Genomic DNA, 15,419 nt, shown 5'->3' with positions numbered 1-15,419 from the left:
CTTCTCCATTGGGATGGTTTTCAAGCTTCTCAAACCACCCAAAAGGATTGTGGTGTTGTTGAAATTATGGTTTTAAATGGTGGAAAGAGCTCCATAATTGGAGTTCTACTAGTATTGTTTATACCATTTAGTTGCAAGAAAATAATTCGAAACTCAAGTGATACCTTTAGCACATTCTTGCGGCCTCTTATTGATGAACTAGAACAACTTTTCATCAAGGGGATTGATGTGTTTTACAACTATCCCGTGGAACAAATATTTGATGTTTCCTTTGGTAAGACTAAACTATGCAATCTTCGTGCAATGTTGATGATGGTCACTGGAGATCATCCAGCCCAGTGCAAGATAGGTTTATTCAAAGATGGTGGACAATCATTTTGTCGAAGGGATAAAGCTCAAGCCACTCTAGATGTTACTAATCCTTCATTTCAAGGGAGATATGTGTATGATGGTAACAGGTTTCAAGCTAGGTACCCACCTCCCAAACGCTCTTTGACTGAAATGGTCGAGGCCTTGTCACAATCAAGAAAAGCCTTCACACAAGTAGAACGAGAAGGAATACTAAAGACTGCTGGATTATCTGGAGAGTCCATACTATGGAGGTTATATGATCTCTATGGTTTTAATTTATCATTGGACTTAGTATATGATGCAATGCATGTTTTTTCCTTGAATGTTTTTAGCAAATATATCACTTCACTCATGAGAGCATCAACCAATGAGACCAAAAGAGCGATAGACTCTTGTGTTGAGGTAGTAAGTAAGATTGCGCCTTCATCTATTCGGTATGGGCGATGGCCACATGTTCCAAGTAAGCATCATGAAAGCTTTAAGGCCGAGGAGAACCAAAAGTTTATGCAATGGTGCCTACCATATATCTTAAACAAAATAGAAGGTATTCCGAAGCACTTACATGACTTGGGTATTTTGTTGATTGATATTGCACATAGTTTCTATAATTATAGCCGTGACAATGGTTGGTCAAAGGAAACTATGAAAACAGTACGTGCTTTACTCCTTGCTTGGAGAGTAAAAAAAGAAGAGTCATTGGGAGCAAATTCTTCACCATTAGAGCATGTTGCAGGTTCGTATACCATCTTACTAGATGTAAACTTGTTGAACATTTGATGACTAGTGTTCCTTTTGTATCTTTGGTGTAGTCTAACCAAATTCTCTTAAGTTTACAGGCAATGCGGAAATATTAGATGATGTTTATAGACATGGGATGCATGATGTATTTTGGTGCTATTTATTTGAACGCCTGGTTTCATCTTATGTGGGTGTCAATACCAATAATTGAAATAATGAAGTAACATATGCTCACTTCTATATGAGAACCCATTTTACTAAGGTTTTTAGTACCATGCAAGAAGAAATGGATGGTCTCATGCCACATGAAAGGTTGTTAATGGAGGTACATGGATCTATTTATCTCCCTGATGATTATGAAACAACCAATCAAGAAAGTCCATCATGTCATTCAATACATGAGTTTGGACTTTTAGAGGTTTCTTCAATCATGAAAGCTAAGGATTTTTGGAGAGTTCTTGTCATGCATAATGGAAATCTTCCTTGCTGCAAAATGATGAAACTAAAAGGCATTCCAATAACAAGGAAGAGAAGAGTACATCGATTGCTCTCTCAAGAAGAACAAAAGTATCTTGAACAACTTTGGTGTACTGAAGTGGGTTTTCTTCAAGGACGTCATGTCACAATATATCAAAAGGTCTTTTATAATGGTGATATTTATAAGGTTGGAGATGATGTAGTGGTAAGAGTGGATGGAAACGATGCAACGGAAAGTGCAGGTCATTGGAAGGCACACATTAGGGAGTTCTTCTCTATACAATGGGATGGAGAGTATATGGTTTTTTTTAGTACAGAGTACTATAAGCAATGCATTACAATGATAAATGACAAGGAGCATTTGTTGATAGACCCAGTAACAGGAATGAGTGTATTACAAGCTCAACGTCTTCCATACTATTGGGATTGTATAAGATCCATAAGTTCTTTGTTGCATAAGTTTATGCCTTTGCCTATTAGTAGTAAACTTATTGCATATGAAACAAAAGACTTGGCTCAAAGAACGCGGCTATTGAAAATAGGTGAAGTTGGTTGTGTGCCTCCTTGGTTGGAACATGATGATGTTGTGCTAGCACGCATTGATGTTAGTGATTTGAATAGTCAATTCCTACATGCTGTGATAAGAGCAGTTGATTATGAAAGGAAGCAAATCATGCTAGCATGGCTGAAACAAGATCACACGCATGAGAACACATGGAAGGTTGATAATGAAGAGAGCTTTTGGAGGGACTGGAACTGTTGCATCATAATAGTACCAGGATGGGCGGTTATCAGTAAGAGGAGAGTAGTGTCATCTAATGGTGAATCTTCTTATTTACCTATGGTTTGGATATCATAATAATACCATGATATCATTGGGTATGCATGATGCATTTTCATGCAAGCGAGAACAAGTAAGAATAATTATTCTTTTTCGTTTATTACTTATAATGCTCTTTTCTTAAATAGAAGAAATATTCTTATTGTAAAAACAAATACTAGCTATTTTTTTAAAATTTTTTGCTAAGCCTTATGGTTTTATTGAATTGTTGTTCAGGCTAGAGTTTATTATGTCTTCTCCCGATGTACCGAATTTGGAATCGTTATTGGAAACTATCTCTCAACTACAAAAGACAGTAGAGCAGCTAAAGGGAAATAATACTAGCTCTTCAAAAAGATTGCATGTGGTAAGCTCCATGAGTAGAGAGATGTCCAAAATGCCTCAACGATGTACAATGCAAACAAATAGTGGTGATGTATCTTTGCTAGAGATTCCTACTTATGATCAAATTTTTCGACCCCCAAAGTTGGCAGATCGTGAGTGTGGCATGCTCTATGGAAGGGATTTTTTACTACGCCATTGCAGGGATAACCAAAATGTGACTTATTGTAAAAACCATCGTACAGTGTAGTTGTGGGTCAAAAATAATGAGATTATTATGGATTTACGGCACAATAAAGATGAACAACAAAAAATCAAGGATTTTATTCAAGATAACTATGATCAAATTTTGCCACTTAAGTTTCCCGGAGCTACATACTTTTGGAAGCAAGAAGATGTTTATATGTACTATGTTCGAACAATGCAAGCAAGCCGAAAGTACAAAAAAAGAAAAAGCATCACCTCTTCTGCGGGCTCTTCAGTGGGATCTTCTATGGTAATATCTTTCTTCATAATGCAAATTGTCTATTATGTTCTTCTTTTATATTTAAATAAATTCACTATATTATAATTATTGCAGGAAACAATTGGTGCATTATTTGAGAAAGAAGAACAAGTTTTGCAGGGATATGTAAGTTTGATGATTTATTTTCAAATTTGTATTTCCCTTCTATACGTTTAAGTCATTATACATGTGTTAATTCTTGAGCATTTTATTATAATGATGATAGGAGGAAGAACAACTTATAGTAGCTGCATCTATAGAGGATCATGCTCCATGTCAATATGACTTGGAACACGGTAGTGAAATGTTGGTTCAGGTTTGTATCACATATTTCATATACATTGTAATTTATACTTATTTTATTGTGAATTTGTTTATAAGAATTATGTAAACTTTGTTAGGTAGGAGAAGGTGTTTATTGCCCAGAAATGCCACAAGAGTTAGCAACGACTGAAGATCCTCATTTTTCAGCATCTAAATCTTTCATGGAGTTATTGCAAGAGACAGAACAGGTTGGAAAATTGATTATCGTTGCCATTTTATATTATATCAGTTGAGTTTAATATGGATATCTAATTAGTATTTTTTAATGATTTAGGTTGAGGATTTGAATCAAACTTGCATTCATGAGACTTCGTTAAATCCTGAGGATATGTCAATTGCAAGAAAGAGCAAGCGCACACCAAAGGTATACATTATACCTCTTTATAACGGGTTTAATGTTAATTCTTATGCATTGTTTTTTTTTCGTTTGTCTCACATGGGAATCTAGAACTTAATATTTATTCTTCTTGAAAGTGGAGTGAGAAGATGAAAAAAAACATGCAAAAAATGAAGGCAAGTAAAGCTGCTAAAAAGCAACAAAGACTGAAGGTATTTATTATTTTAGTTTTTCTACTTTAAATCATATATCTTACATGTAAAATCATGCATACATATTTGGTAGTTGGTTTCCATTTTACGTTATATAAAAGATTACTCTTTACTACTTGTTTTCCTTTCATAGGAGCTTAATGCCATCCATGTCGAGAAGGACCTCGATTTTTGTGTTGATATGTCTTCTCAAGTAAGCTCTTTTTTTAAATATGATGCATTCTTCTTTTTATAAATTAGTAAACAAGGATTACAATATATTTTTATTGCTTCTTTCAGGTTGATGAATTTTGTGAAGAGGATCAAGAGACAATTCTCTTGAAGTTTTTAGAGATACATACTATTAATGAAATGTATGCGTCTCTAAAGACTAACTACAACATTATCAAAAGAGACCCTACTTTCCATGGACACAAAATTGAGCATAGCTTGCCTGCAATGAGGAAAGCTATAGTGGATTGGCTAGTTTTAGAAAAAAAAGTTATTGTAAAGAAGCATGAAGACCACATTTTGAGTCTTGATGATGTACATGTATCGGAATGACATGTGTGCATTTAGAACAATTGGATGAACTCTATTTTTGGATGAACAATTGGATGCATTTTGAACAATTGGATGAATAATTCAGTCTTAATGATGTACATGTATCGGAATGATACATGTGCATTTTGAACAATTGGATGAACTCTATTTTTGTTTCTTGATGTCCAATAAGTATGCAAGTATTCATGTTGTTTAATATTTTTATAAAGTTTCTTAGTAACTAGTTGTTTCTTTCTTTCTTTGAAGATGAGTTTGCATTCTACGTCTTGATTATGCAGTTATCTTTAATTCATTCTAAATGTCACTTTACATTTTTTAATACGATGTATATGGAAATTTAATTGTGTGAGTAAAAATTGATTTTGTAATATATAAAATTTATCAATCTCAGCTTTTACTACATAGATAGAGTTACTATAGTGAATCTATTATATAGTAACATTCTAAAGTAAATTTGCTAGTCTATATGAAAAATGCTTGGTTTTACTATATTGCTAAATTTACTAGAATTAGTCTTACTAGTAAACTTAGAATATAGATTTGCTATATAGTAAAAACTTAACTATATAGTAAATTCTTGTCTATATGGAAAATGCTTGGTTTTACTATATTACTAAATTTACTAGAATTAGTCTTACTAGTAAACTTATAATATAGATTCGCTATATAGTAAAATCTTATCTACATAGATACTCCTTGGTTTTCCTATATACAAATTTACTAGATATAGTATATCTAGCAAATTAATGTTAATCATTTGCTATATAATAAATTACTTACTATATAGACAATCTAGTAAATGTTCAAAATTTACTATTCCGGAATTTTGCTAGATACGTTCATTTGTATCTAGCAAAATACCTTTTTTTTACTATATAGACAAAGGTTTAGAGTTCCTTGTGCCCCCTCTTCCGCACATACAGAGCTCTTGCCTCTTCCTTGCGTCATCCAGTTCGCTGAGCTCCCCTCCTCCGTATCACTGCAGCTTCTCCCTCCTTCTACAGCTCATGAAGCTCGCCGGTGTCCTCTCTCTCCTTGCAATCTCGCCACCTCGCCATCCAGAAGCTCCTCGCCTCGTCTTCACGTAGCCACCTTTGCATGGATGCTTTTTTGATATGTGCCACATCATCTTTTGCCTTTTCACCACTCTCCCACTCTCCACTGAACTTTATACCATGTCTATTAGTGCCTATATTGCAACCTTAGGCATACCAATGCACATAACCTGCTAACCAGCATTTAATGCTCAGTTCCCTGCAGACTATCACACAACCATGAAGCCAATCCTGACACACTGGAAGCAAGGCATTCTCAACAAAAGAACTCATGCTTTCATGCACATATGGCATAGGACAACCATGAAGAACATATGTCATTCCTTAGCAAAACACCATCACACTCTGATACCATGCTCTGGATTGCCTGCTGCAACTACACTACACTGCTTTCCATCATCTACCAAAAGTCCCTGTAGAAGTATACCATCTCAAGACAATATATCATCAGTGTGGAGTCCGTCATGAAGGTGTCCACAGCCCAAAGCCACCACTAACTAGCTATGTACATAGCTATGCACCTACCCATCAGCATGCAACAAGTAGGAAACTTTTTTACATTTTTATCCACACATCTCTAGCAACCCCTTTTCTTCTACTATGACATTGATGTCCAGCAACTAAAGAAAAAAGATCATCAACCTGCCTGGATAAAAAACAAAGCAAGCTTGTATACTATGCCTCTACTTTTCTCCTCCCGGATCAAAAGGATAACTTTGAACCCTCCACTGCCAGATATGCATAATCCACCATCCCCCTGGATCAAAAGGAATCAACAACACACCAATTTGATGTAGCTGCCATCTCCTTCCATATACCCACATCCTCACTAAGCCTGCAGGATCCCATAGCTTATCTTGCCAAGACATCACACAACTCCACTGGCTATTAGCTATCACACTTGTATCATGAGTCTTGCTTAGCTTCACATGAGCCACATCTTTTGAGGTCACTATCTCACACATAGATCTCACGAGCACAACCAGCTCATAATCTGTGATTAGGGACTTCTCAACATACCCTATTGCCTCAACCTTGTAAGTTGCAAAACTTAAACCATCACATGAATTATCAAGATCATCCAAGAGCAAACAGACATCCTTCCCACCTAAAGAATGCTCAAACATATAAGCAAACTCTTTGCTATGCATCAGGTCTTCACTGACATCTTCATTTTCTGAACAGTCATAAAATGTACATATTTTCTTGTCATTGCCAACCACACGTGCAAAATCCACAAGGGTATCATCAAGTAAAGCATCCTGTTGATCATCAACCACACCATCACTACCATCCAGCTCAACATGCATACTGGTGTTTGCATTCTTTTTCAAAGAGATCAATGCTAACATATCATCCAGTGCATCATCAAGAATGCAATCCAGCTCATCCTCTGAATCACCATCATCCTGTAAACACTGAATCTTAACCTCATCATACACATCAAAGTTTGCATGCACACAATCAACACTTGCTAACTGTAGGTCTTTTACTTTATTAGCAATAGCCACATCAGCTTCATCACTATTAGACATGATTGAGCTCTCATCTTCACTGCTAGTTTCACTTCTCTCTTCCTCACTTGTTGAACCTAAAATCTTAGCCTCTTCGGTATGCACAATCACAGTGTCAACCACAAACTGATTCCCTTTAGCCATGTACTCGTTCCAAGCCTTGTCTTCAAGTGGTTGCATATCTATTGCAACATGACCAACCAGCATATGCACATCATCACATGGAACTGGAACATGATCATCATCTACCACTACACACATAGACTTATCCTTGGCTGCCTTTAATGGGCTCTCAACCTTTCTGCCATCTATGGTAGCAACCCCTTCATTCGAGCTCTCTTCTGCCACCTCACACAGATCTGGTTGAGCAACACCCTCCTTCATAGCAACTGACAAGCCTCCATTCATAAGTGTAATGATTTCCAGCTCCCTTACATCATCAACATCTAGTTTCTTCAACAGTGAAGACAACTGACTCTCTTCCTCTGAAAAGATGCTCTCTTCCCCTGTCTCACTCTCTATCTCTTTGTCTATGACTATCTCCTCAGGTTCCTCTTCCAATTTTAGCCTACAGCTCATATTACACTGCATGGGTATAGACATAATCTCTGGTGTGGTCTCCATTTTGATCATGCTAATTGCCATTCCTTTCCCTTTATCTTCCCACTTGACTCCACTAGTAGAGGGTTGATTTAGATCCTTCACTTCCACATTGAAGTCTCCTTACCTATCATTTGTCTTCTGCATCACAAGATAAACTTCTCCACCTACTCTTGCTGGCTTATCACAGTGAGGGTTGATATGTCCCCACTCTCCACAGTTCCAGCACTTCACATTGCCCATATAACCTCATCCTCTCCCTACACTAGCTAAACTTCCTTCTCCTTCATCCATAGCCTCTCTCCTGTTATTTTGACCTCTGCCTCTTCCTGCAGTCTCCATCCAACTTAGGCTGAGTGTTTTCATCAGCTCCACTACTTCATGCAAATCCTATTTCAGGGAATCATTCTGCATAGGAACAGACATTGGCTCTCTCTTTGCATGTGCCTTGATCATTTTTGGGCTTCTAATCAGATTCTTAGGCTCTTCTTGCATGCCAGGTTGTCTCAGTCTCTGGACCTTCCATTCCTTCTCCCTGGCCACTCTGACAGCATCTTCAAAACTATCCAGATTCTTCAGCTCCTCTTTCAATCTGAGTGTAGGCTTTAGGCCAGCTATGAAACGATCCCGCTTGATCATTTGAGGTGGTACTTCCGGAACAAGAGCTTTGCACCACAAAGTCCATAATCTCCCAAACTGGATTATGTACTAATTCACATCTTGTTCTTCCTCCTATCTCACTGAGCATAGCTCTTTCTAGACTTCATTAGGGCTTGTGGCTTGTGCAAACTGTACAAGGAAAGTTGCTCTCACCACTGTATACTCTGGATTTTGCTACTGAGGATGAGTAGTCCTGAAGGTAGCAACTTGAGTCTGCAACCATGCTTTTGCATCTCCCTGCAAACAATAATTCAAGATCTGAAACAAAATCTCAGGGGTTGCCCTATCCTTCATAAGTGCTGTAAATTCCATCTTTTCCAGGAATCTCACTACATTCTCATATGGCATCCCCCAAAGCTAGAAAGTCCTATGCCATCTCTCTCAGCTCTTCAACACTACAACTAGCTGACAACTTCACACTTGTAAACTAAAGTGCAAAGGCCTCTGTGGAGGCACCAAAACGTGGATGGACAAAAGCAGTAGAGCCTAATCCACTTTCACAGCCACCCTCATCCATGTTTAAAACAACTGAACAACACCATTAGAAGGCAAAAGGCATTCATTGAAACTCCTTGACTCTACACACCTCTAGATACAGACTCATACAGTGGCCACATTTCCTCTAGAAGCCTAACAACCTCAGAAAGACCCATTGGACTACACAGACCAACACAAGCCCCTACTGACTGAGCTCAAGCTCACAAATCATTCAGATTCATAAAGCATCCAATCTGACAACTCACTAGACAACCATCCACAAAGTGACCATGGTCAGAAATCTTATTATATCTTTCCCAAAGATCATCAACAAGCACTAAAATAATGCAGCCCATCTTTTTCAGGGGGGTAGTCGATAGAGCGAACGAGAAAAAGCGAGCGGGCCCAAAAAATCGAGCGTATCTTTTCCACAATCCCTTATAGAGGTAGCCAACATAGCTCTGTGAAATCCACTATTTGGGAAGAATCTCCAAAATGAAACTTAACCTACGTTCCATATTTGGGAGAGTAAAGCAAGTTGATAATATATTATAATTATCTTGATAATGTAACTTGGACTTGGTAGCATAGGAGAGACTAAAGCAACTAACACTTTTCCAACAACTCGATTCTCATATCCTTCAGTGAGTCTATTGACGATGACTTGCACAATTTATTGATATTTCATAGTCCCTCATATGGCTGCAAGTTGTATATTCATGCCTATGAGTCTCACTATATATGCATGTCAAAAGCTTTTATTGATTTTCTTTCTCTTCATCAAGATCCTAGGTATTCATTTGCCTCATATAAAGTTGCAAACATATCTCACGCCTTTTTTAATGTTTTCATTGTATTTAACTATCCAAGCACAACATCTTGTACATTTTGCTTTCTCAAATGGTAATTGTATTTGTTCTTCCTATCCCATTTAAATTGTTCATGTGAAATACATTGTGTCTATGGATTACTCTTGGATTACCAATAGCTAGTTTGTTAATGTACCATCAGCATATTCCCATTTGTCATCCAATAAATCAATGTACATTTCCAAGTAATGTGATTTGAGTTGTCTAGATTCACTAAAATCTCAAGATTAATTTTCTTGTAGTTGACATGATTTGGGTGTCAAATGACCTGTATACAAACCTGAGGTCAAAAAGTGATGTTTTGGACTAACAGTATAAGAAAAGATACAAACTTGATTAGAATTATCTCAATAATGTAACTTCCAATATGTGTCATTAGTAATCAAAAGAAAGTGAAGTGTCACTTCAAAACGTGGGATTGCATCACATACACCACAATTCTTCTACATTCAAAATGGGTTTTATTTTCCTACAATCAAAACATCCACATTGCTTGAAATTATACTTAGTAACATTAATACCACTTCAACCATATGTGGGAGAACCCATGTCATTTGAAAGCATAGGATTGCATAATACATAGAGCAATATTACCACATTACTGTTAGCTCACCCAAGTGTCAAGAAACCCAAGTGTCATTTGAAAGCATAGGATTTCATAATACATAGAGCAATATTACCATATTCAAAATGGGACTTCTTTTTACAAGTATCACCAAGCTCTCATCAAAATGGTCTTTTAAATGATATTCTGCTCCTCTTGACACTCATCATCAACAAAGTAAATGCGAGCTTGTGGCCTATCTGAATGCCTCTCATCATATCTTCTTTCAGTTGACATGAATCTTGCCATTTCTTCTGCATAGCATGGTAACAAACTACAATCAAACATACATTTGAAACCATAGTTAGTCAAAACGTTAAAGACACAATAAAAACAATCCAAAAATATCCAAATGTCATCAAAGAAAGATCTAATTTCAGTACCATACTAATCATCATATGGATTTGTGATGGGGTCCACTCTATCTTCATCCCCATTGCCATCATGCTCTAACCTCACTCGCTTCCCAGAATGGTCTGCTACAAGTGGCTCAACAATGGTAGCCATAATACTGCTATCTGAATTGAAAGAAAAACAAGGTCTACCAATAGCCTGACAAGCACGCATAAGAGGAGTTGTGCCACAACCCATCTCCAAAACCAATCCTCTTGGAACACATAAGAGAGACAAAAGGCACCCAACAAAGTAGCAACATTGCTCAAGTCCACCTCGAGCCATCTGAGAAGACATAGGCACTATTGTCCTCTCACTGAGAGGCACATAGTGAGTCCATAAATCAGATAGTGAATCAATGGAAAGGTTTTGAAATAGTGGAACACTCTCTTCCAAATAAATTGATGGATTCTTCTTAGCTCTATGTACTAGAGCCAACATAGATGACTGCATCTGTGAGTCATGCATAGAGAACCACATACCAAAGAATGACCTTAGCCAACAAGTATCATAGCATGAAAGACTACATGTGACCACACATATGGAACACAAATGAAATATATGATTTTACCATCAAAACCTAGCATGCATACTACATGTACCATGGCATCTATCAATCCCACATAAAGAAACACATTAAAAGTTTCTTGAATGTAGCATTACAACACACCATGCATGGAATTGTGGCATACCTTAAGAGTCATACCATGGTATTTACAGTATCCATGTGGAAGCTTGTCATGAATGACTACACGTCTGACAACTTCCAAGCCTTGAACAAATGCAAAGCGCTCCATCCAAGAAATACAAGGTCCTACAATCAAATGACACTATCTCATACAAGAAAAATGGGAATAGAGGACATATAACAACAATAGTGCTAGATATTAAACCTTACCTACCATAGGACATATAACTACCAGCCAACCACTATCTAATAATGAAGCTACTGCAACGGCAAGCCCATAACGCACATGGTCCTCCAATAAGAGGTTCCAAACTGGGATGGGTCCTCTCTCATCTAGTGGGAAAGTCGACCAATATAAAATCCACAGCCCACTTAATCTTCTTACCCAACCACATGTAGTCTCGATCAGGGCTAACTACAGTCATGAAAAACTCATGCAAAATAGTATACTTTTCATTTTTCTTAGACTGTGAAAAGTCAATGCCCATCACATGCTTTGGTTACTTGACAGATAGTCAGAGATGGTGTGGGGCAATGATCAATGCACTTGGTAGAAGTGCAAGCAATGGTGTGCCAGTGCCTTGCTTTAAGGGAAGAAGGAAACATTCCAATGGATTGACAGAACAATTTGTTTGGTTTTGTAATAGTACTATGACCCATACATGGAAGGTGGATAATTCCATTCAAGGTGTTCCTAGAAACTCTCCAGGTGTGTGGAAGGTTGCATGTGGTACATCAATCACTGTGGATGAGAGGGAGACCCTGGTAAGGGCAGGATTTGTATTTGAGACCGATGATGCTATTGGTGTCATGAGCTTCCCATCTCGTATGCAAAAAATATGTATGCCAAGCCATGTGCGTCCATCTCATCGTGATGGAAAGCTTGTGTCATGGAGAACTAAGTTGAATAAAAAATTCAAAGAAAGGATAAGCAAGGAAGTTGTAGAGAATGGGGAGGTTGTAAGAGAGAGCACTATTATTCCAAATGAGGTGCATCTTTTCCACATTCTTACATCAGGTTCAATTTCCAAGGGGCTAACATACTGTGTCTCAATTTCAAAATTCCCATGTTGTACATGTCTTGATTTCACACAAAGGGAGACAAGTAAAACTCCTTATATGCCTTGCAAGCACATATACTTTGTGTTCATTGTAGTGCTAGGATTGAGTGATGTAGTGCATCAGTTTATCCATCAAGCAGCATTGACTAAGATTGAGTTGTTTCAAGCACTGGCTGGAAAAAGAAATCCATCTTCCATAGACTAGATGATGTGAAAGACATTCTGTTGTTCTTTGCTAAACATGCGGAATATAGAGGTAGGGATCCTTCTATGTTTTTGTAATGGAAGTAAAGATATACTACTGCAAGCATTAGAGGCAAGATATGTTAGCCTTTAATGTGATTAGTAGAAGATGCAATAGATGTAATGTGCTTTTTTTCTCTACATGCCTTCCATTTTTTGGATCAAATGTTTGGAATATGTACTTCTGCAAACATGGAAGGCATGATATGTACATGTAGAGTATGAGCACGTTAGTATGAGCACGTTTTGGCTATTTGAATCATATATTCTACTTGCTCCTATGTTGTTGTCTCTCCATAAGGATTTCAGTGTGAAAGTAAGGAGAGAAATGTATTTAGTATGATGTGTAGGCTACTCCTTTTCTTTGGATGGGTGTATGGAGGAAGATACCAAGTATCGGGAGGAAGGATATGTGTAGCCTGATATATTTTGTCTTCATGATGTATGTATGGAATATGTAATCATATAAGCATGGCAAGCATGATATGTAATGTAAAACTTGCATGCAATGTTAGCTCTTTTTCAAATAGACTTGTATTCAGTACCACTATGTGTTTGTTTGCCAAATTTATTGTAATGTAAATATATGAGAAGGAAGGAGATGTGCAATTTGAACAATGTGCCCTCTAAGTAGTCTTTGCTTTTGTAAATCATATATTTTATATACTATTGAATCTCTCTTCATAATGAGTCTAATGTGATAGCATGAGAAGGAAGGAGGGAAGCAATATCATTTTGGGGCATGACTCCTCTCTCCAATGAAATTTGATTAATCATATAGTGGATGAAGGGCTGCTCGCTTGCTTGTTGTTTAATCACGCTCGCTTAATTGGGCTCGCTCGCTTTTCCTTACTCGCTCTTTGGTAATCCTCTTTTTCAGGTGATCATCCCTACCATCTGTAGCTTATTTCTTGCTATAGCATTTCCATCACCCGATATTAGTCTTCACGTCATGATCACAACCTCCTGCTCATGGAAATCACCACTAATATGTAGCCCAAGATAATCTTCAGCTCGTACAAGAAGCTCTCCTAGCCTCTCGCTATTAGGTCCTCTTCTTTGTCACCCAAGCTTACATAGTTGGATTGCAGCCATGTAACTTCTCCTGTACAGCATAGAGCTCTCGGTTGTGCTGCCCAAACTCCTATAGCATAAGTAATGCCCACCCTCTTCACGAAACTCGTTTCCTGTCTCTTTCATGGGATGATCACAAGTATTACCACTCTTCTCTTGCTCACAGGGCTCATGAATCACATGGTCTCTATCACCCAGCTCCTCCTAGCATGCAGTCGTGTACTCTGCTGAAATTTCCTCTCTCCAAAACTCCTCAGCCTCTGCTCCTTCTCCAGTCTCATGTCTCGGTCACTCTTGGTTGCTCTTCACTTGCTCACAAAGCACCCGCTTAGCCAAAAGCCTCTTTGCCCTCAACTTTGAATCGATCATGTGCCCATCTGATGACTAACCACCCCATCCCAAACAGCTCGCAGACATGAAAGCAAGGCTTCTTGAACATCTTGGCTAGCATGCCACTTTTGCCATCATCCTATTAGCTCAACTGGTCACCCCATGCTTGCGTATGTTGACCTCGACCAGTCCCAATGCATGTGCATATAGATTCACCACAGCCGAGGAACTCTCCACTTGCCTCTACACTTGTGTGTCCAGCCCATACTCTAGAGGGTGTCAATCCTCAATAGCCCATCTCCTTCACATAGTCCTCATAGCCTCACAACTTCTCTTCTTCCCATGGAGCGCACACCGCCCTCCCTTTTTCTCAGCTCGTCATCGTAGTCCTCCTTCTCATGAGCTTCCTTATCTAAGACTACGAGCCCCCCCACGATCATCTTCCTGCCTTCCCTTGTACTCCCGCCCCCACGATCTTCTAGCTCCCATAGTAGCATCGCCTTTCACTATCCAGGAGCTTTCAACCCATCCAATCTAGTCGCCTCAAATCCTACAGCTCCTAGTAGCAACCATGGACCTCCCCTACATCAACAACAATCATGTCCCCATCCGTAAGACCTCTAGGCCTACTGTAGTGACACCTCTCTGCCAGCCCAAAATCCTTCCATGCCTATCTCCTTCACCTCGACATTTCCAAGGTCCTTCAGCTCCCAGAACCCGAGCTCACGTATCCTTCGGGTTGCCATGAACTAGAGAGCACGCTTTTGCTCATAGAGCTTTGCTCTGTGTACCCAATGGCCCCTTCATTCATAGCTTGCCACACCTAGCCGGACTCCAATCCCAGTCAGCCCATAATTTCCATGCGAGCTCCTCACCAGCTCATGGCCCCAGCTCTCCTCCCGTTCGGCGGAGCTTTTTAGTTCACCACGCCTCCTTCCACACCCTCCTTTTGCTTCTACTAGTCCTTTTGCTTCCTCCAATATCCTCATAGTCTATCCTTCGCACACACAGCAGCACCTCCGACCAGCAGCCCGCTTGATTAGGACTGTCTAGTAGCTCCTCTAAGGGATCCCCCTCCACTGCATATAGAGCTCTCACCTCTTCCATGCGTCATCCAATTCGCTAAGCTCCCCTCTGCTTCTCCTTCCTTCTAGAGCTCATGAAGCTCCCCGATGTCCTCTCTCTCCCTGCAATCTTGCCAC

The 15,419-nt window shown here is 38.8% G+C and overlaps 1 protein-coding gene and 1 pseudogene across 1 annotated transcript; both read left to right on the top strand.

Moving 5' to 3' along the window:
* Nucleotides 1–501: 501 nt before the first annotated feature.
* On the top strand, nt 502–2,725 carry LOC147880390 (uncharacterized; annotated as a pseudogene).
* A 549-nt stretch (nt 2,726–3,274) lies between these two features.
* On the top strand, nt 3,275–4,649 carry LOC147880389 (uncharacterized). The gene is made up of 6 exons (XM_087370603.1): nt 3,275–3,359; nt 3,460–3,549; nt 3,832–3,921; nt 4,032–4,106; nt 4,240–4,299; nt 4,386–4,649. The coding sequence occupies exons 2-6, from the start codon at nt 3,538–3,540 to the stop codon at nt 4,647–4,649; spliced, it is 501 nt and encodes a 166-aa protein (XP_087226729.1). The 5' UTR covers nt 3,275–3,359; nt 3,460–3,537.
* Nucleotides 4,650–15,419: the final 10,770 nt, after the last annotated feature.

This window comes from Dipteris shenzhenensis, chromosome 32 (genome assembly GCF_047967505.1).
Source record: "Dipteris shenzhenensis isolate YYH24624 ecotype China chromosome 32, Dip_SZ_1.0, whole genome shotgun sequence".
In the NCBI taxonomy this organism is placed as follows: domain Eukaryota; kingdom Viridiplantae; phylum Streptophyta; class Polypodiopsida; order Gleicheniales; family Dipteridaceae; genus Dipteris; species Dipteris shenzhenensis.
Note: the sequence above shows the minus strand (reverse complement) of the source record. Positions and strands in the feature narration are given on the sequence as shown.